Source organism: Nycticebus coucang, chromosome 16, assembly GCF_027406575.1.
Source record: "Nycticebus coucang isolate mNycCou1 chromosome 16, mNycCou1.pri, whole genome shotgun sequence".
Classification (NCBI taxonomy): Eukaryota; Metazoa; Chordata; class Mammalia; order Primates; family Lorisidae; genus Nycticebus; species Nycticebus coucang.
This window is the reverse complement of record NC_069795.1, coordinates 11,535,802-11,558,026: the sequence shown is the minus strand read 5'-3', so window position 1 is coordinate 11,558,026 and position 22,225 is coordinate 11,535,802. Positions and strand designations below refer to the sequence as shown.

The following is a 22,225-nucleotide window of genomic DNA, read 5'->3' as shown; positions in this document are numbered from 1 at the left end:
AGTTATGTAAATATCATCAGGATGTTTCTCCTCCTTTCCCTGGAGTGGCCCAGTGAGACCAAATCCTTGTGTTTCTCTCTGATTCATTTGTTCAAAGGACGCATGGATGAAGGACCCTTCTTTGAGAAGGCGGGGGTCAGATGAGGGTTGATTAGCCAGCATGTGTTCTGGGACAGAAACAGGCTCGCACAGGTAGGCAAGTACGTCCTTAGAACAGCTCTGGCCTCCCTCGTCAGGGAGGGACAGGAATTACAATCAGAACCAGGACATTGATCTATCAACCTGCCTCTACCTTCTGCACATAAAGTTCCCTTTAGGAACAGTGCTTGGTAAAATGGGGGCATTTCTTTCCTTCTCTTTCCCTCCCTCCATCTCCTTCCCTCCCTCTCTCCCTCCCTCCCTCTGTCCCTCTCTCCTTTTTCTCCTCTCCTCCCCACCCCTCACCTCCCCCTCCTCCCCTCTTCTTCTTCTTCTTTTTCTTTTGCAATCATCAGGCCTCACTAGCAAAATAAAGCAGTGTCTTTAGACTGAAGTGAAGAGATCACATCAGGTGGCTGGGCTGCTTCCTCCAGCTCTTGGGCAGACTGGCCTGCAGCGGAGGAAAGCCCAGGGTCAGACCATTCCAGCGGAAGCAGCCCTAGCTGTGGCTGCAACCTCTGTCACCCCCAGGAATTGTGGCTCTTGTCTCTGCTGTCCTAGTCATCCTGGCTTGTCCTTCCTGTGTAGTAGTCGCTACACCACAGGGCCAGCATGCTAGAGGGGATGTTTCCTGTGAGCCTCTGGGTGTATTGATTCTACTTTGAATGGTTCTGATTAGTGTTGCTTTGTGTGGGAATATTCTAAGAAAAGTCAAGAACTTCACGGTTATATCTGGCACACAGGAAAGCCAGCATAGTGACCACTCCAGCTGCCTCTTTCCGAGTAAGGCTCCAGCTCCTGTGTACTGGGAAAGCAGGTGTTTGAGTCAGAAAAAAGGAAAGTTCTAGAATCCCATTTCCTCACCCTGCACTCTATCAGATCCAGGATTTGTTTGTAGGTCATCAGGCTTCCAGTAAAGTGCTTCACCTTCTATCTGTAGGAGCCAGAAAAGAATCTATTCCTGATAAGTGTGAAAACTTATTCCACATGAAAGATGAGAACATCTAACAGGTCTCTATCTGGGGAGTGTTCAAACCCAGATGCCACCACTTCCCACAGGCTTATCTATGGGTTTCAACCTCTCAGTAGCATCATAATAGTGCATTGTTCATTCAGAGGGTCCCATCCCAATGCAGGCCACCATCTGAGGGGCTGGGAGGCAGCAAGGATGGGCCTGCCTTTGTGGCTTGAGCCTAATTGTAGATCCAATCATGAGTCATTGAAATAACCCCCAGTGCTTATAAGAGTTCATACTCAGCTCCGCATAACTACTTCAGTTCATACAGATGCAATCAGTTCTTCCATCCAAAGGAATCCTCTTTCTTTTGGCCTTGGAGGAACCAGACGACACCCCCATAAATCATTTTCCCACACTGTGTGAGGTTGTCATATTTCAGGGTCAGTTTGCCCCTACCATATGTCAGCGTGCTTTGTGAGCTGTGTTTTAGGAGGATTCTGTTCTGTGTGTATTTCCTATACCAGCCTGCACAGTGGCTGTCAAATGCCTAGTACAGACATCTTAGTATTCAAAGCCCACCAAAGAAAGCTGTGTTCAGATGTGGGCTTATTTGGTCAGCTTGAATAAAAGCCAGTGTTGCTCTGATATTTCCTGAGAATTAGCCAGTAGCTAAGGTTTCTTTTTATGAAGTGATAGGAATGCATATTTTCGTCTTCCAGGAAGTCTGGTTTTTTACTTTTATCATTTGAAAGAATAACATTCCTGGGCAGCTGTGCTTCTAAAAGGACGTTCCTTTGCATTTCTCCTGTTATTCTCAAATCTCTTATTTCCTCCCATTTCTGTATCTAAACGGAGTGGGGGCCTAGGGCAGACAGGAGCCAACGAAAGGGTGGTAGCTTGGCGACGTCTGGTTGAATGGCAGCGGCTCCCGGGTGGAAACTCGCCCGTCCTGCGGGCGGATCCCGAGGTGCTGGCTCCCCCTGCTGCGGCTCGCGGGCGTTGCTCTGCGCAGGGCGCGGGTGGTCACGCGGAGGGGAGAGGAGGGCGGGGACGCTGTGACTCAGAGCTCGGAATGTGGGCCCGGCGGGCAGAGGCGGCAGGAAGCTAGTGTGGCTTTGCTGTTTCCTGCTGCTGGCCTTGGGCCAGCACCTAGTAGGTCCTTGGTCCTCTTGACTTTTCTGCTCTAGTGAGAGCCTCACGTGTGCATTGGAGGCGTCAGGGCAGGTGGTGCCAATGAAGCCCCTCTCTCCAAGCTTCTAGAAGTCAAGTCTGTTCTACTTGGAATGGGTAACAGCGTCTCTACTTGCAGACTTCAACTTCCGAAATTTTAGATGGAAAGAACTGTTTGTGGGATGCAGCCTGTGAATGTGTGGGGCGTGTGGGCACGAGTGTGCCCTGGGCAGGGGACGAATGGCCGCGTGGGAAACAGGGAGCACGTTGCTCCAACCATCTTATACCCGGGACCAGGTGCACAGTATGTGGACTGAGGTGTAAACGCTAAGGCCCTCACGATGATGAGCGTTTCAAGACCGTGGCAGCAGACCATTAAGTCACCTTCCAGGCCGCGTGTGACTGCGTGGGCCACATACCGGTGACGCGGCCTTCTCCACAGTGCATTCTCAGTTGGTTTCTGCAGCAGGTAGGCGCATCTCAGGGCTTCTTCCTTCAGAAGGCCTCCCTGGCAGGCTGTGGAGAGCTGGGTGGAGAGGCCTTTCCAGGTGTCTCCTATTTCCTAGAAGCACAGATGGTGTGGGTGGGCTCACCCAAGGATATGGAACCCAAGCCCCTGGATGGCAAATGCTTGGAGCCTTCCCTCCTTTGAAATTAAATGCTTCCTTTTGTTCAATAGTTACCCACTGGGGGCTTTTCTCCCATTTTCTGGCAGGACAGGGAGGCTTTTTCAACCTTCAGCCTTCAGGGAGAAGCGGGGAAGGTTGTCGAAGTGCCTGGTGTGCATTCCTCAGTGGCTGAACTTCTGTTTCAGCTGCCACATCTCTGGATGGGGGCACTGCAACCTGGGGCCAGCACCTCCCTGCCCGCTGGGCCATAGGACTTACGGGTGTCTGGGAGGAGCCTGCCTCTGAGAGACTGTGACTCCCTCGCCCTGCTCTCCCCACAGGACTATATGTATGGCTTCTAAGTAGGGTGATGTTGGGAGAAAGAGGGAACCTGCTGTGTGAGTAGCCTCAAGTTCTAGGAGACAGATGACAGATGACCGTGGTGTTGGGTGTCCTGCGTGGGTTTTCTTTCACAAGCTTTTACTCTCACTGGGTTGGAAACTCCAAAACTCTTGCAGTTCTGCTCGCTTTTTACAAATAGGTCCCATTTCTACACACATGGAGCAATAATCCTTACTACGTTTCCTGATTCTGTGCGGGATTACGTTTGCTAGGTAAAAATGTGGACAAAAGGTCAAGCAGAAGTTGCAAACCCAGCCGATTATGTCATCTTGAATGAAATAGCCAATTATAGCTTGGTTTCCACGTGTAATGCAATCTTCCAAACCATGGGTTGTGAAAGTGTCTTCTAGGGGTGTTGAGTCAATTATTGTGTCAGCATTGGTTTTAATGAATGAACGTTTTGAGGTACAGTTTATAAATCAACATCCTTGAAATGTCATCTGTTGAATACTCACTGTCAGAAAGTAGATATTCTAGCAAGATCTATGTTAATGACATTTAATTTTAGGTGCACATAAACATTCACGGCTAATAGCCTAAGTATCTTTGAACTGTGAAATCAAGCCCCGATTTTGTCTGTGGTAGCCCCACAAGCTGAAGTCTATGCCCTTTCTGACCTCTTCCTGCATAGACGGGGGAGTTGGTCCCCTTTTCCCTCGCGTCATCCTGCCTTACCTCGATAAGCTTTGTCCCCTCACATGTATAGGTGGTGAACATATGTGTAAATACATGTATACAGATGGGAAACTGCGACAAAAATATTCTGTGTGTGATAATCAGCTCACAGATTCTGGGTTTCTGCATTTTATGCTGTTTTAATAAAGAAAAAATGCAGAAACCTGCTACATAAAGGGAAATGGTTGTACTCTTTAAGTGGTTTGTCATGAAATCTCTGCTATGTTTTCCTGGGAATGGCCATGACTAAATGTATATACGGTATGTAAGAGGCTATGCTGTTAAATGTTGCATAAACTAACACAGATTCTGTAGTGAAAAATATTTAACTTGTTATTGTAAAATGTGATTTGTCATGGAGAGATTATTTTTCTGTATGTATATGAGAGTATTTTAGGAATCTAATTTAAGTGCATAAAACTATAGAAAAAAAAAATTAAACCTATTCCAGGAGTAGAAACTGCTTAATCAGATTGCTGGGGTTCAACTCAACTAAATTTCTTACATTAAAAAAAAATTCCAGGTTGTAGATGTTAGGAATGCAAAAGAGTTATCTTCTCCCCACCGGGATATGATGAATTCAGTAACATGGGTGGCAGTGTGATAAAAAGCAAAGTATCCTCTAGCTGGGACCTCAGCTGAGACCTTGGCGTTGCATTAAAAACTGATCTTCACAGATAAGAAATTCTAGAAGGTGGTCGCATCAGGAAAGAGGAGAGAACTGAGAACCTGTTTCTGTCAGATCCAGGTGCCACAGAGGTTTTCCTTAGGTTTGTGGATTAGTCAGGAATTGCGGCTGACCCAGCTGTCCCACTGGGAATTCAGAAGAGTCCAGGCAGGCCACTCCTGCCCTCCGGGTCACCCTTTCCCCCGTCTATCTGGGTAGAGTCAGGATAGCTCTATCCTGGTGCGTCACTGCTGCACAGCCAGCTGGGCGGGTGGATGAAGTTTGGGTTTCTGAGTTAAGCTTTCTGGGGGGGCAGTCATAATAGGCAGCAGAGAAGAGTCCCCGGTGGGTACCCCGGGCCAAGAGGCCATCCCCCCTCTCCCTTCCCCTCCCAGAAACGGTTCAGAAATCCAGCCTGCTTCTGGACTTCACCGACCTCCTATATGTGGCCATCAGAGATGTCCCTGTAGGACACCCAAGGAGGATCTGTGAAGCTTAAGGTCTAAACCTCTGAGAGATGCATTCAGAAGTATGTCAGGAGGTGACAGCCCCCAGAAGCCAGCCTCCTTGAGCTGACTGGAAATGCTAGTGATGAGAAGAGCCGGTTTGTGGTGATGTGGGGACATTGCACAGTGGTCACTGTTTGTGGAAAGTTCAGGGCCGGTGGTTTGTGAGGACACGTGGAGGGTGTGAGCATTAGGTTTTCAACATTTCTTTTAACAAGCTGTGCACATCTTAATGCTGCCAACCAACAGTCCAAGTTCGTTTCTTGATAGGCCTGAAACTGGTAAGCCTAGAGTCCAAGTGACTTTCTAGAGTTCGGAGCGTTGGAAGCGTGATTTCTGGAAGCTTCCTGAATCCACTGAGGAATATGAGTAATGTGTAATCACCTCAAGGAACTGTCCGTGGCTTTATTCCCAAAGGAGGAGCCGTGTAGCGACCTCTTTGTTCTAGCAAAGCCTGGGAAGGTCATCTCAGGGCCACTGGCAGCAGGAGATGACTGTGACCCTCCCACCCAGAATAGGCCCTGACTCTTCTTCCTTAGAATGATGCTGTCTGCCTGGGTGGCACTGCGGCTGTTGATTGGGAATGAGCTCCTGGACCTTCGTTGTTTAAAAAAAGTCTGGGGGCAAGAAAAGCCAGAACAGGGGAGCCCCACCCAGTGGTGCCAGCAAGCACTCCTAGTCAGTCTTGCCTGTCTGGGAAAGAATGTAATCAATCATGATGTGAGTACCTGTGTGTCCAGTGACGAGTGGGCCACAGTGCTGGTGACATGTTGCTCCCCTTACGGCCCTGCCCAGGAATAGGTAGGACTAGGCCACCCCCTGATGGATGTGCTGTTGATTGTAATATACTTCTGTTGCCAAATAATGGTACTGTTCAATTTTCCACAAAAGAGAGACTATAGTCTGCTATGTAATGTTAATGGAATTCTAAAAATTACTACATGCTATTATAAATTGTAGAATTATGTATTTGTCTAAGGTTTGATGAAACAGGGCCAAAACATTCAGTTTCTTTTTTTATTTAAAAGAAGCTGAGGTTAGTTTTGCTGTTTGAGTGTTCCTTTGGCAACTTACGATGTGTGAAATGTTACATTTTACTGATTCAGATTATGGTAAATGAGATTTTTTTTTTTTCTTTAAACCGGTAGCAACATCAGTACAAATTGCTGTTCCTGTGTATCTCGAACTTAAAAGAACAATCTCTTCCAATAGCTCTTTGGTCATTTTGACCTGTATGGTTTAAATTCAAATAGTTCGTGAATAAAATGAGAAAAGGCAACCCTTTTACCGTGGATTACTTTGGGTTCTTTCTGCCCTACCTCCTTTATGCACACACAGGCAGCTGCAAAGAATATCTCTTCCTTTTTCCACAGATAAGGTACAAGGGAAAGCATGCAAAAACAAACCGAAAAACCAAAATGAAACAAACCAACAACCCTTTTAACTCTGCTATAACTTCTTTGGATAAATGTTAGCACCAAGTAGAAAATGAATTTCCTTGAATGAATTATTTCTGGGCATGTGAGTTCCGTGTTACAAAGCATAAGAGATGCCGTGGTGGTGGGGTTGGCAGGAGAACAAAAAGCTAAGATTGTCTCACAGAAACATTCAGAAGGATCATTCTGTATTTCTAGGCAGAAGTTTCTAACACAAGCAATGCCACAGGTTCGGAACTTTGGCTTTTCATCCTGAGTGCCATTAGCAAACTGTTCAACACTGAATTTTATTGTTACCTGAATTTTATTGGATTATTTATAGAGAGGTCCTCAAACTGTGGCCCGTGGGCCACATGTGGCGGTGTGAACTGCATTTGTTCCCGTTTTGTTTTTTACTTCAAAATAAGATATGTGCAGTGTGCATAGGCATTTGTTCATAGTTTTTTTTTTTTAACTATAGTCCAGCCCTCCAATAGTCAGAGGGACAGTGAATCGGCCCCCTGTTTAAAAAGTTTGAGGATGCCTGATTTATAGTGTTTCCTTCTGTCCTGCCTTTAATGCAATTCCTCCCAAATTCATTCCTTAATTGACCATAAATTATGGTCTTTTATTTTTATTTATATTAATTTATTTTTGAGACAGAGTCTCATTTTGTCACCCTTGGTAGAGTGCTGTGGTGTCATAGCTCACAGCAACCTCAAACTTCTGGGCTCAAGTGATTCTCTTGCCTCAGCCTTCCAAGTAGCTGGGACTATAGGCGCCTGCCACAATGCCCAGCTAGTTTTAGAGATGGGGTCTTGCTCTTGCGCAGGCTGCTGTCGAACTTTTTTTTTTTTTTTTTTTTGTAGAGACAGGGTCTCACTTTATGGCCCTCGGTAGAGTGCCGTGGCCTCACACAGCTCACAGCAACCTCCAACTCCTGGGCTTAAGTGATTCTCTTGCCTCAGCCTCCCGAGTAGCTGGGACTACAGGCCCCCACCACAACGCCCGGCTATTGCTGTCGAACTCTTGAGCTCAAGTGATCCACCTGCTTCTGAGAGTGCTGGGATTACAGACATGAGCCACCACATCTGGCCTTCTTCCACCTGTACTCTAATTTATCATTTTATTTTATTTATTTGTTTGTTTTTGAGACAGAGTCTTACTATGTTGCCCTTGGTAGAGTACTGTCGCTGTCACAGCTCACAGCAACCTCAAACTCTTGGGCTTAAGTGATTCTCTTGCCTGAGCCTCCCAAGTAGCTGGCACCCGCCACAACACCCGGCTAGTTTTTTGGTTGCAGTTGTCATTGTTGTTTAGTTCATAGGGCCGGATTCAAACTCACCAGCCTTGCTGTATGTGGCTGGCGCTGTAACCACTGTGCTACAACTGCCGAGCCAGTACTCTAATTTATTTAAAACAATCCTGAAAGGTCACATGTGTACATTGTTTTAAAATTGTCATCTTGATTAAAAAAAAAAAAAGCTGATAAAAAATGCCTGATAAACCCCCTCCTACACAGATCCCTGGCTAACTCTGACCACCCCTGAGGTGGTACCTGAAGCATTTCATCTCCCCGAGTTTCTGGGTGCTTAGTCAGCAGGAAGTTGCTGAATTTGATTCCAAAGGATTTGGCTGGGCTGTAGCACCAGCAAGGGGGTTCCCCAGAGAAGGTTTGTACCTTAGCCGCCACGCATCTGCCCAGGAGCTGTGTGGTTGTGTAGGGTGGACCACCTCATGCAGGGTGGGAGGCAGGCAGATAAGGCTTGGGGAACCTGGCAGGGGATCAGATTGCATACTCAGGTGCCACGACATGGAGCACCCCACATCCTGCAGCTTCAGTGAGTTCAGGGAGCAGCCGTCAGGCCTGGCAGGCTTTGGCCTTGGCGTGTGGCTACTCCAGCTCCCACCTTCGCACCTGCATCTAGCCAGTGGGACCAAGAGGAGCTCATGCCTGGTGCTCGAGGGGGCACTCCAGGAGGGGTGCACATTACTGCCTCTCCTCCCCATTTGCTGGAACTTAGCCCCATGATCAGGAGCTGTGGTCTCTAGCTGGGTGGTCCTATGCTCACTTTAGTTGAAGTGAATGGGCACAGGCCAACCAGCAATTTCAGCACTCCTGGTTCCTGGGGAAGTTCTGAGAGGCTTCCAGTGTGTCTCTGTTAGGTTATCGGACCTGCAGTCCCCAACCCCCAGGCCATGGACTGGTACAGGAAAGCAAGTCAGTGAAGTTTCTTCTGTATTTATAGCTGCTCCCCATGGCTGGCATCACCGCCTGAGCTCCACCTCTTGTCAGTTCAGTGGCATTAGATTCTCGTAGGAGAAGGAACCCTACTGTAAACTGCACATGATCTACGGTGCACACTCCTTGTGAGTCTAAGGCCTGATGATCTGAGGTGCAGATGCTAGCCTGGGTTGCGGCTACACACACACATTATCACTAGCAGAGCTTTGACTGCAGAGACGGTAATAAATCAGTCACTTGCAGACTCCTATCAAAAGCATTGCTCCCACTCTACCCATCAGTGGAAAAATTGTCTTCCATGAAACTGGTCCCCCAAAAGTTGGGGACCACTGTCTTAGGTGAGCATATAGCTGGTTTGCCAGGAGGACGCCAGAGTTTAAGCTGAGCATGCAAGCCAGCACAAGTTGGTGCCAGGGGAGGGCACAGGGAGTAGCCCTGGGCTCCGTCACTACCCTGTGGGACTTTGGCTGGAGTGGCAGTGGTTCTGCCTTTGTCCAACTGGGGGTAGCTCTGAGAGAATCAGTTTGTTGGCCAAAAACTAGATGACCAAAGAGTAGGTACCTGAGATGGCTGCTGCCTGGGAAACTATTTTTTCTAGAAAGCCAAAAGGTAAAATGTAGGGAAGACGACCTGGGAGTTGACTTTGGGAATAGGTCAATCAGGGGCATCTTAGGGACTACATGGGAAGGAGCATGGGACTTAGCTAGGAGTAGCCTTGTCCGTCTTCTCCAGCAATGTGCTGGGGCAGGGTGTCAATTACATGGTGGGACAAGCACGAGATGGGAAGTGGAAGACCTGGGCTCCAGGGCCTGACCCACCAGCTGGGTTTAGACATGTGATTCTGAGCAGATCTCAAGGATCCCTCAATTTCCTTTCTCGTTTATAAAGTGGGATGATGTCTGTCCCACCCAAATCGTAAGGTTGTCACAAAGCTTAGGTAAGATGTACATGCAATGGCCTTGAAAGCTATAGAACATCCTACACTTGGGTATGTTATGTCAGGATTAAGGGCACAGGTGGCAGGTAGAGCAGGGATTGATCCCATGATTTGTGGCAGGCAGTATTGGATGGACTTTGTTGAGTGAATATATTGTGTTTAATCAATCAATTAATTCCTAAGAATAATCCACACAAACCAAATTTTCTAGCCAAAATTTTTCTATTTTCTAGCTTTTTGATCTTTAAAATGAAAGAAAAATATAAAAATAAGGCCCTCTGTATTCCATTTTAAAAGATAGTAAACAAACATAATATGTGGTCGGTTCTGGAAGCATTTTATTGTTGCTTCAAGTTTAAGAACTTTTCACCAATGATAGAAAATCAACACTTTCAGATCATCTCCCGCATGGCCCTACTCAGCTTCTGAATCTTTGTTTTTGAAGACATGTCCACGTATTTCTCTCCAATTCGAACAATCATTCCACCCATGATTGCTGGATCCGTCTAGGAAAGAAAATAGGTTGGAAACATGAAAACACATTGATGTTATTCCACTAATCAAGTGGGCTGATAAAAAAGTGCTTAGAAAAGGCTAAAGGTTTTAGGGGCGGACACAATTATAAGAGGGTCCTTATCTAACAAAAGCAATCAATGTAACCTGGTTCTGTGTACCCTCAATAATGAATCACCAATAATTAAAAAAAGAAAAAAGGCTAAAGGTGCTACACAAACATAAAATGTTATGATTACGTTGAGCAAAGGGAAGAAGTGAAACTGTATGGAATTTGACAATCATTGAAATTCAAAATAAATATAAAAGTTTACTACAGGAAAATGGGTAAAGAATCAGATCTAACTTTTCACTAATACTTTCTATGTGTGTAGCCAAGTCAAATTCAAGGAAACATATCAAAAATAATTAAAAACTTACCTTAACCTCCAATTTCAATATTTGGCCTTGACCTAGGAAGCTTTTCAGGACTGTTTTTAATTCAGTGAGAGTAGCTTCTTCCAGAGGCTGAAAAAGAACAAAACCACCCTTTAAATAAAATTAAAAAGAAAGACAAGGACCTGCCTTGCAGAACACCTGGGCAACTGCTGTTCAGGAGTTCAGGTACTGCCCATAAATGCCACTCCTTCTTTGCCTCTACTCAAGCAGTACAACTTGGAACCTTGGAGGGAAAAGCTTTTCCCTCCAAAGTTATAATGGCTGAAGATGCCAGCCCACCAAGGCCAGAGATGCAGGCCTGTTCTCTGTGCAGCCTCTCCTTACAGTGTGCACCTAGGGGTTACTTCCTTGGATGAAAAGCCTCAGTCTAACCAAGTTCTCCAATCTCTACGTGTCCCTAGCTCTGCTGGCTGAGTCTCCCCAGATCCTGGTTCCCAGGCCGGGGCAGTGGCATGTCCTGCCACTCTGAACCTCAGCGACAGAACCCAGAGAAGCTGGCTTTCTCCTCAAGTCAGTGCTGCCCTGTAGAGCAGGGTGCCTCAGATGTACAGACAGCATCTTCTCCCCTGCCCAACTCTTACTCTTGGTTGGGTAGGCATCCGGTGAAAATGAAGACAGTGCTGAAGGAAAGGCCTTCGGACCTGTCACCATTCTACCTCCTCCAGAGTCCAATAGCTGGCAAAACATCTTTACATCTTTGTGAAGGTCTAGCATCTACTAGGGGATGGTAGTGGTCAAAGTCTACCAGTGTTCACTCAAACATTATGTACTGAGTTATCATGTTAGAGAACTCTGACTGAGTGCTGGTGTCCCTCCACGCCGGTGCTTTACATCCACCATCGCCCTGAATCTGGAGCCCCCATGAGGCCACTGGTTACTGTCCCCATTTTTATGGATGAGAGAACTGAAGCTCAGAATGGCTAAGAAGTTCACCTAAATAATAACACTGGTATTATTTCTGTGTATCTCTAAAGCCTGGGACCTTAATCATATACCAAGGATTTTTTTTTTTTTTTCTTTCAGTTTTTGGCCAGGGCTGGGTTTGAACCCTCCACCTCTAGCATATGGGGCCGGTGCCCTACTCCTTTGAGCCACAGGCACCACCCTCAAGGATTTTTTTTTTAAACAGTAGAAATTTACTTCCTAGCAGTAGCAACATTGAAAGCATTCGTAACAGGGGCGGCGCCTATGGCTCAGTCGGTAAGGTGCTGGTCCCATATACCGAGGGTGCCGGGTTCAAACCCGGCCCCGGCCAAACTGCAACCAAAAAAAAAAATAGCCGGGTATTGTGGCGGGCGCCTGTAGTCCCAGCTACTCGGGAGGCTGAGGCAAGAGAATCGCTTAAGCCCAGGAGTTGGAGGTTGTTGTGAGCTGTGTGAGGCCACGGCACTCTACCAAGGGCCATAAAGTGAGACTCTGTCTCTACACACACACACAAAAAAGCATTCGTAACAGTTGGTTATAAAAACTTTTGTAAAAATAAGCATTCTTAAAAAAAAAAAAATCACATTCTTGTAGTATTTGCCGAAGAAGGGCCTGCAGCAGTGCTTGGTGACAGGTGAAGCCCTCACCTGTGCTCACGGCCAGGGATCACCTGAGCAGTCCCAGTGGGCTGCCTGTGAAGATTCTTGCCCGGGAATGTGTTTTGGGGGCACCAACTACTAAACTACAAATGTGCAAATGTGTCATGTGTAAAGTGCCTCTCTCTGAGCTGTGCTCTTTGAAGAGTATAAAGCAACTATTAATCTACATGTGGTCAGGTGCTGTGCTTGTGTAATCCAAGTACAACATACTCTACTGTTTTGCTGTGCAGACCTAACTATGTTAGGATAACAAAATGCCTTCTGGGGGACAATGCAGTACAGTTTAAGGAATAAGGACTTCTGAGACAAGGAGGCCTGTGTTCAAATTCTGGTCCTACTTCTTGTATGACCTTGGACAAACTACTTACTTTCCCTGGGCTTTGGGAAAGCCCTCACCTGTAAAATGAGGATAATTATACTTCTACCTCACATGGATCTTTTGATATAAAATCAAACGATAAATTATAAAGTACTCAGCATATGGTACTAATCATCATAGCCCCCTCCAGCAAGCCAAAAAGATCAAAGGCCCATCATCCACCCCATCCTTGCCATTCACCACCACAAAAGATAAAAGATAAAAAATTAGAAGTTCTGGTTTCAGTAAACTACTTCATATGGTGATTTACAAAATAAATCTATAATGGAGCATAAACCACTTTTTTTTTTTTAAGAGACAGAGTCTCATTTTGTCGCCCTCAGTAGAGTGCCATGGTGTCACAGCTCACAGCAACCTCCAGCTCCTGGGCTTAGGCAATTGTCTTGCCTTAGAGTAGCTGGACTACAGGCGCCCGCCACAATGCCCAGTTATTTTTTTGTTGCAGCTTGGCCAGGGACGCGTTTGAATACGCCCCTCTGTATATGGGGCCAGCACCCTACCCACTGAGCCACAGGTGCTGCCCAGTCATTATTTTTAATATATTTTGATGTCCTTTACATGTAAGCCAGTCCACAGAAATTATCACTGGTTAAAGAAGCCACTGGCGCTTCCAAAGCAGAGGATCACAGAGGATGATAAAAGAATGAAACACTCAAATGACAAGTCACCCTTCCCAATTTCTTGACTTTACCCTGATTTTTTCTCTACTTTCTGTAAAAGGTGATACACATAACATCAGGGGAGATGCAGCAGCAGCAGCCACCTGCTACTTACAGATGCAGTGGTCACTGTGCATGGCACCTCTCCACGGTGAACACTCATCATGGTGGAAAAGGCAGAAATGACTCCTTGGGTATTGCTTAAGCGGCCATTTTCAGCAAGCAAATCTGAGAAAGTGAAGGTGTCTCAGTAACACGGAACTGATCTGAGTAGGTCATTCATGAAGTATTATTACATTCACCCCCAAAAGCACACTTAGATTTGTGTTCTTAAAACATTACATTCAATGTCCTTTAGGAATGCAAATGGAGAAGATACAATTAAAAAAAAAATCCATTTATTTTTTAAAAGACTGTCCTGACAAGCTGTACCTGTAAGCATTTAAATTAGTAAGAGTGGTGGGGGGCCTGAGGGGTGTCAGTTCTCACCCACACAGACTTGCAACAACTTCTTATACACAGCTCAAAATCTGATTTTCTTATTTTTATTACCGATTCCAATGTTTGGCTACAAATTCACAAACTAACATACTGTCTTATATTCAAAGATGACATGAATATACTCTTTTTGGAACTCATATTTTGAGTGACCATTAGGGTTTGAAAGCAAATGAAAATATACCCAAGGGTGCAAATGTCCTTAAGGTTCGAGGTACAGCCACGGACCACGGACCATTTTCTTGGGATGAATCTCACTCAGTTCTGTTTCCAGAACGATCCCTTTCAGTTACACACTTCTCTTCACCCTTCAATTACTCTGCTAGCACCTCCTCTCAGTTTCTGCATGGCCTGAAACTGCTGACTAGGCTCTTAGACATTCTTACATCTTCCTGTCCTTTAGCCAGTGCTCCTCAAACTTTAGTGTGCAAACAGTTCACTTAGGGAGCTGGTTAAGATGCAGATTCTGACTTGGCAGGTTGGGTGAGTCCTCAGAGTCTTCACTGCCAAAAGGCAGCGAGGTCATGCTGATTCTCTGTCCATGGACCCCATTCCAGCCATCAAGTTTCATGAGACTTCAACTGGAAAAGTTCTAATACTTACACATCAGGTTGGATGTGAGGGGAGAAAACCGCTCTTTTGCCGTGATGTCATTTAGGCTTTTCACTTTAATGGAACGTTTCACATAGGGATTCAAAATAGAAGCAGCCATTTTAGGTTCCTTTAGGAGTTGCTAAAAGTAACAAAAAAAATTTCTTCATTTCCTCAGAGCACATGAAGGATGTGCCATACACTTTCTTGAGCATTTTATGAATTACACTGACACTCAAATGAGAACACATGACATTTATAATCAATTTTCTTTGATTGCCTTTAAGAATACATCACACCATGATTTCATACAGGATACAATGTTTTCTGAAAAAACTTAAAAATACTTTGTATTTTTAAATAAGTACTTATTTTAAATAAGTAAAATATTTTTACTTTTCAAGAAAGACTATAAAAAACTAAGCAGCCAAAAGCTTCGATTACCTGCATATTTAAATGTATTTAATGCAGGTGATACGCTGGTTTTTCCAGAGATGCTATTCCTTAAGCGCAGACACACAAAAGGTGCTGTGACTGCACAGGTGTCCTTGCCGCTCCCTCGGTGGGGCCTTTCTGCCCCCACCCGACCCTGGTTCTGTCCTGCCTTTTACAAAGCTCAGTGACCCAACCCAGCCTCTGTGAGCCTGGGGGTGGGGGAGAGTGACAACCAAGGGAGACCACTCAGTCTTCACTTTGTCATGTCACAAACGCCTCTGGTGACCAAGAGCAGCCTCCAGCACCATGCTGCCCTGGGCATTAGGCCAGAGTTCTCACGGACCAACACCAGCTGTTTCCAGTCAGATGCCTTTCAGTTACACACTTCTCTTCACCCTTCAATTACTCTGCTAGCACCTCCTCCAGGGTGCCTGGCCAGAATCCTATCTGTCTCTGCCCCAGGTTTCTGTCACACACCTCCATCCAAAGTTAAAATTTTCACTTGAGTGGCCCCACAGAAACAATGCTGTTCCATAAGCATTTGCAAATGCTTCCATTGCAAGCATTTACAAACTAAAAACACTGTGTAATTAGACAAGTCTTTCATGTTCCTTACCTGTGTCTGCAGCATCATCCTCTGGACAGCTAGTGTGACAATTCTATAGTATCACGCTTCCCTTTCAGTGCCCAAAACTGCTGATTTATAGTGTTAAGGTAATTGCCGCCTCCTTTCTCTCTCTTTTTTTTGAGACAGAAAATATAATCAGTTTTCTCTGACTGCCTTTAAGAATACATCGTACCATGATTTTATACAGGATACAATGATGTTCTCTGAAAACATTACTTTGTCACCCTTGCAGAGTGCTGTGCCATCATAGCTCACAGCAACCTCAAACTCTTGGGTTCAAGCAGTTCTCTTGCCTCAGCCTCCTGAGGAGCTGGGACTATAGGCACCTGCCACAACACCCAGCTATTTTTTAGAGATGGGGGTCTTGCTCTTGGTCAGGCTGGTCTGGAATTCGTGAGCTCAGGCAATCAACCTGTCTCGGCCTCCCAGAGGGCTGGGATTACAGGCATGAGCCATTGCACCTGGCCTCTTTTTCTCTGTTTTGACCAACTCCCAGGTCTTGTCCAAGCCCCATTCTAATGTCCACAACCCAGGTCATTCTCTGTTTGGGTTTAAGATGGGCATGACCACCAAGTAGCAGACAATCATCACCACCTCCCTAACGCCTGTGTGACATCTTGTCTGCTGCTGCTCACCCATCCCCAAGTGTCTCCAGCAGTGAGGCTGGGCCTATGGCTTTGTGAGGGTCACAAGGTTGATAAGACCAGCTAAGACCTTAAGCATTATCTACAGAGAGCATTGGATAAAGCTAGGAGTCCTGAGCTAAAATTATTGTCTGTTAGGGCAAATGTTCCAATAAAAGCTTAAAATGAATCAAATAAAAAACTTTACAAATATCTAGATTTAAAAAAATGAAAGATATTAACATATAAACTCAGGAAAGAACAAAGCTTTATCTGAAGAGACTGTACATTAGGCTGTCTCTGCCTTCCCGTCTTTAATACAGACCTTACTGCCAGAGGTGGGAACTAGAAAGTCAAAGGAGAGGGAAACAACGAAATGTGGGGTGACTCACTAACTAGGAAATACTGTGAAATCCAAAGCAGAGGTTTTCCTACCTCAGTTACATTGCAGGCTTCTGTTAATTCAATTTATTGACTCTTCATGAAAAAAAAGTAAAAATAAATATGATCCCCCTCAATCTCTCAGTCCTTCCCTGCCAATTCTCTAATTATCACGAAGCTCACATCTTGACTCATTTTGCTGCCCAGCGTGTCTGCTCCCCTCACATCTTGGAATCAAATAATAATTAAAAATAAGGAAAAGTTTTCATAAAGAAAATAAATCCTCAGATCCTCAGTAAAAAAAAAAAAAAAATCATAATATATTCTAAAGAGTATTTTGAAAGTACCTGGATCACAAACTTAGATTTTTGAATGTGATTTTGAAACGTCTTCTGAAATGGTGATTTTTCTTAAATTACCATGTTATATTTCTATTTTATATTTCTACCTCCACCTGAAATCTTGGTTTCTAATGAAAATAGTTTTTTGCAGGTCTTTTTCTCATAGGATATATGGTACGTATTTACTTCACTAGGAATGCAGAAATAAATGAAAAATATATAAATAGGAACTTAACATGTAATGAAAAAGAAAGCTACTTACTGATACTCTCAACAACTCCTTTTCTACTTGTTCCAGCTTATTCTGTTTTGATGCAGCGGAATAAAGAGCAGTGGCATAGCGACCTTCAACACCATATATCTGAACAGGTGGCTTTAAAAAAAAAGGGTGGGGTAGGGAAGGAAGGCAAAAGGAAAATCAGTTAAGACAACATGCTATGGTTAACAGCAGAACTGAAAGTTTATAATTTAAAACATATCTCTTGTAACACAAAATTGCTTAAATATGTCTTCAAAGAGCTGTCCTAAAATGGCAACAAATGGCTACTTCCTTGGCCAGGTCACTCAACCTCTGAACCTCCAATTCCTCATCTGTAAAATGAGGGGCTTTAGTAGATAATGCCGCCAGTCCTTTCCAGCCCCACTTACCTACAATTCAATCACCTGTACTTTAAATTTAATTCTGAGATGAGTTTATGCTTTCTTTCTTTATTCTAAGTATGGGAAGTATTAAACACTGATAGCAGGCAGTTTTGAACATGTTTGAGTCAGAAAATGGGTGTTTATGAAATGAAAATACACCTCTATATAATTCACAGTAGTACTATAAATTTTTCCTTATAGAGCCTCCCTACCAATGTTCAATTTAATAGAGCCCTTTAGCAATTTACAAAGTGTCTGATGCCTGAGCTATTTTTCACAATCAACTATATACTTTTTTATATATACTACCATCAATATATTACTACATATGCTTAGTGGTGCTGTATATTGTAGTGGGAAAGCTTAGGCTTTGAGTGAGAAAGGTTTAGATCCAGTCCAGCTCTAAGACTAAGCTGAATAAAACCTTGGGCAAATTTTCTGAGCCCCAGTTTCCCCATTATAAAATGGGAAGACTATTCCTTATCACTGTTTGGGGATTTGTAAGTTCTTACAGGAAGGATAAAATGAGACCACTGCTAGTGGTTTTGAGAGATTTAGGGCTGGTAATAAAGGTGGGAGTGTAAGAATTATTTTTCTAGGCTGGGCACAGTGGCTCACATCTATCCTCCCAGCACTCTGGGAGGCGGAGGCAGGTATATTACCTGAGATCAGGAATTTGAGACCATCATAAGCAAAAGCAAGACCTCATCTCTACTAATAATAGAAAAACTAGCAGGCACCTGTAGTCCCAGCTACTTCAGGAGGCTGAGGCAAGAGCACTGCCTGAGCCTAAGAGTTTGAGGTTGCTGTGAGCTAGGATGCCATGGCACTCTACCCAGGGCACAGAATGAGACTCACTCTCAAAAAAATAAAAAAAATTTTTTTCTCAGTTCCACCTGATGTGACTAAGGACATAAATCTGGTATTTTGATCTTTCTCTTTCACTGTTTTTCCAAGGGGAAGACTGGCTCACTGTTGATTGAGGGAAAGAGGTAGGAGGTTAGGTAGAATAGACAGGTCAGCACATCTTTGGGCCTGTGGGCCAAATGAACTTCCTGCTCCCCCTGAGTTGAATTAAATTCTCTGTTATACAGAGACTTTTAAAAAAGAATTACAAAGTGACCCATGGAAATGGAGCCCAACTTCTTATTCCAAAAGGGTTGTTACCAGCTGTTAGCCAACTTCTGGGGTCTTTCTGATGAACTTTATTTATTATATTCATGAATACTCCTCTTCACCAGGGGTCAACTAGACTACTTTTTGTTTGAAAAGGAACTGGCAAATCCTGAAATGGTGAGTCTTTTTGGTGCCCAGTGGATTTTCTTAGGAGAAAGAGTGTGCACATTCCTTACAGTTTGGTTGAAGGCAAGATGGAACACAAGAGAAATATGACAGGATTGTGACAGAAACCAAGATAACTTGATTTCCGTATCAACTCCTGTGTTCATAATAACTTACTTCCAGAACTCGGACACATCACTTTATTTTGTTGCACTTGTTTCTTTCATTAAAAAAAGTCAATACTGGCTTGGTACCCATTGCACAGTGGTTACGGTGCCAGCCACATACACCAAGTGTGGCGGGTTCAAACCTGGCTCGGGCCAGCTAAACAACAGTGACAACTGCAACAAAAAATAGCCAGGCATTGTGGCGGGCGCCTATAGTACCAACTACCTCGGAGGCTGAGGCAAGAGAATCACTTAAGCCCAGGAGTTGGAGGTTGCTGTGAGCTATGACGCCACAGCATTCTACCAAGGGCAACGTAGTGAGACTCTGTCTCCAAAAAAAAAAGTCAACACTAGCTTATCTATTTTGGAGAGTTAATGGGAAATCAAACAACAGTTCTCAAAGTCAAAGCACAAGCCCGCCACATAGCAAGCACTCAACATCATTCCTTTCCCCATCTCGTGTACACATCATGTTTTGGGAACTACATATAATGCAGAAAGGTTAGACAGTAATCATACATGCCCTAACTGTATTGTTGTTTGACTCACATTTTCACCTGCTTTACAATTATAAAAGCAAATAAATTAACATACCCGCACAAGCTTGGCGAATGGCCTAGCCACAGAGGTACTGAAGCATCGCACCTTTGAAACAATAAAAAAACATATCCAATGAGATTAAATTCTTATTTATTTTTGCAGTTTTTTTTTTTTTTTGGGGGTGGGCAGGGCTGGGTTTGAACTGGCCACCTCCGGCATATGGGGCTGGCACCCTACTCTGTTGAGCCACAGGCGCTGCCCAAGATTAAGTTTTTATATGACTTTCTGCAGAATTAGTTTTGTATGTTTCTTTGTATCATCATATAGATTACATGAGGATGAGCCACTGTTTATTACCTGGGAGTAAATTTTCCTAGTGAAAATCATGCTAAATTGCTTGGAAAATTGCCTTCCCATCAAGGTCCTAGTTTGCTAGGAATGGGCAGAGGCTAGCACACCCATATGAGAGAGAAAACACTTCATTCAGGGTGTGCACGTTTCAAAAATATTTAACAAAATTTTTGGCACTAATATCACCACACCCTTGAGTGGGACTTCAATAAAAGTGGAAGGATTCCGGGTGGCGCCTGTGGCTCAAAGGAGTAGGGTGCCAGCCCCATATGCCAGTGGTGGCGGGTTCAAACCCAGCCCCAGCCAAAAACTGCAAAACAACAACAACAACAAAAAAAAAAACCCAAAGGATTCCAGCCGTGATTTGCACCAAATGTACCTTCTTAGGTATTCAAATGCTATTCAAAATAAAAGACTATTTGGGTACTGCAGCAAACAGAGTTTGATCTTACAAGAGGACCTAGTTCTGAGAAATTGTTTTGCCTATCAAAAGGCATCCAACTATGGAGTTGGAATCCATGGTTTAAAAGGCACCTGCAGGTCACCTTCAAATACTTCTCGATCTGGAACATACTATACCAAAACTGGTTGTGAGGATTAAAAGATTTTGGGTTCCAATACTTAAAGCATCGTAAGATACTGTACTAAGAACACAAATTATTTTCCAACTCCAACTTCTGTGTGATTGTGGGTTCTACCACTTACTGGCTCAGCAACCAAGGACAAGTCACTTAAACGTTCTCATTTTCTTTATAAAACTGAGATGTGCTTTACGAATATTCCTCGGCATTATTAGTAATCACTGACAGGTTTATCACGATGGCAAAGGAAGCTGACTTTGGGGTTAGGCCGTGCCCTTTCCTTAAGAGTCCAGGGAAGCCCGAAGCCCCCTCCCGAACTCTTCTAGTCAGGTGCTTCTCGGGGCTGTGGACGTCAAGGTCACCGCACGTTCAGCCCGGCTCCCACCGCCCCACAGGCGTCCAGGGGGAGGAGGATAAAAGCTGGGTCTCTTTACGTCGCCCCCACTCGCTGGGACCCACGACCTTCAACAACGGCCAGGCTTTCCTGGTCATAGCCTCGCCCCTAGTGCTCGGGGTCTGGTACTAGTCGCTGCAGGAGGAATCCTCCTGTTGTCTTTTAGAATCACCGTTCTCACCTGCCGGGAGATCCGGGACACTGCTGAGGCTGCCATCTTCTCCCGGGAGCCTGTAGGTCAAACCCTAGTAGGAAGGCAGATATGCGCAAGGGCGCACGCGCGCGTTGGCGTAGCCGCTTGGCTTTCTGGGAAATGTAGGCGTAAAACCGCATGCGCATTGGCCTCCCTCACGCTGGGAGTTGTAGTTCTTAGTAGCGGCGCTACCCAGATAGTGGACCTGAAAATGAAATTTTTAGGTTAGTAAGCGGCTCTTACTGTAGAAAGGGTTTGCTTTTCCTTGTTTAAAATTTGCATTTAGATAAATAGGGTGGCCTTTTGTCCATTTTACAGTTATTACCGCATCACAGGCATCATTACCCCTTCCTAGCATGCCAAAGCCTGCATCCATGGTCGTTCCTCACGCTGCACACAAAAACCAAAAATCACAAACAAACAAAACCCCCAGAAACTTTGCACAACGTCTCCCTTATCTGGGCCATGACTGCCCCTTGTTACAGAAAAATTTATTCAATGACACTTGTTAAAGCAGGGCAAGGAAGACTTTGTTAAAGATATTAATATATTTGTAAGAAACTTAGAACAACTTCCCGACAGAATGGCACTCGATAATGTTAGTTCTTTATTTTTGTTTGCTTTTATCATACATACAGATTCACAGTCTGTATACAATTTAGTATCTTGCCCCTCCCTTCCTTCCATACAGTTACACTTTGACCCTTGGTAGAGTGCCATGGCCTCATAGTTCACAGCAACTTCAAACTTCTGGGCTCAAGTGATCCTCTTGCCTCAGCCTCCTAAGTAGCTGGGACTGTAGGCACCCTCCACAACGCCTGGCTGTTTTTAGAGACGGAGTCTCACTCTTGCTCAGGCTGGTCTGAAACTCCTGAGTTCAAGCAATCCACCTGCCTGGGCCTCCCAGAGTGCTGGGATTACAAGCTTGAACCACCTCGCCTGGTCCTACCTTTTTCTTTAACACAAGGAAAAAGCATACAAAAATTACACGAGGACTGTGAATTCATGCCTACAATATAAACATGTTTCTAAGTTATAAAATTCTCATAAGCACCTTTTTAGTGGTTGCAGGATAACCCATCAAGTGAAGGTTATGTAATTTAATCATTCCACAATTGTTGAACATAATTCAAATGATTTCCTTTTTTTTTGTCATTTTTAATAGTACTGAATTTCCTAAGCATCTTTAGAAACACTTAAAAATATATTTAGGATAATTTCCAAATAGATTTCCAGAACTGGCACAACTTGATGAGAGAGTATGAGCATTTTTCTTAAAATGCTTA

General features: G+C 44.5%; 1 protein-coding gene and 1 long non-coding RNA gene across 2 annotated transcripts in view; one reads left to right on the top strand and one right to left on the bottom strand.

Annotated features, from left to right (window-relative positions):
• The first annotated feature begins 613 nt into the window (after nucleotides 1-613).
• LOC128568034 (uncharacterized) overlaps nucleotides 614-22,225 on the top strand; it is a 131,124-nt gene continuing 109,512 nt past the window's right edge. Inside the window, exon 1 of the long non-coding RNA XR_008374973.1 lies at nucleotides 614-2,735. This is a non-coding gene — a long non-coding RNA (uncharacterized LOC128568034). The remainder of the gene's footprint in view (nucleotides 2,736-22,225) is intronic.
• On the bottom strand, nucleotides 10,043-21,054 carry ATP5PO (ATP synthase peripheral stalk subunit OSCP). Its single transcript, XM_053565705.1, has 7 exons — nucleotides 20,928-21,054; nucleotides 19,475-19,525; nucleotides 17,053-17,163; nucleotides 14,395-14,524; nucleotides 13,409-13,521; nucleotides 10,655-10,741; nucleotides 10,043-10,227 (listed from the first exon to the last, which is right to left on the bottom strand). The coding sequence occupies exons 1-7, from the start codon at nucleotides 20,961-20,963 to the stop codon at nucleotides 10,114-10,116; spliced, it is 642 nt and encodes a 213-aa protein (XP_053421680.1). The 5' UTR covers nucleotides 20,964-21,054; the 3' UTR covers nucleotides 10,043-10,113.

What these genes read in the sequence shown, in the direction of transcription:
- ATP5PO (XM_053565705.1), bottom strand. Translation starts at nt 20,963, where the DNA reads ATGGCAGCCTCAGCAGTGTCCCGGATCTCCCGGCAG. An exon ending in AGGAGTTGTTGAGAGTATCA is followed by an intron (nt 14,525 to 17,052) that starts GTAAGTAGCTTT and finishes TGTTACTTTTAG; the next exon opens with CAACTCCTAAAGGAACCTAA. An exon ending in GCACAGTGACCACTGCATCT is followed by an intron (nt 10,742 to 13,408) that starts GTAAGTAGCAGG and finishes GTTCTTTTTCAG; the next exon opens with CCTCTGGAAGAAGCTACTCT.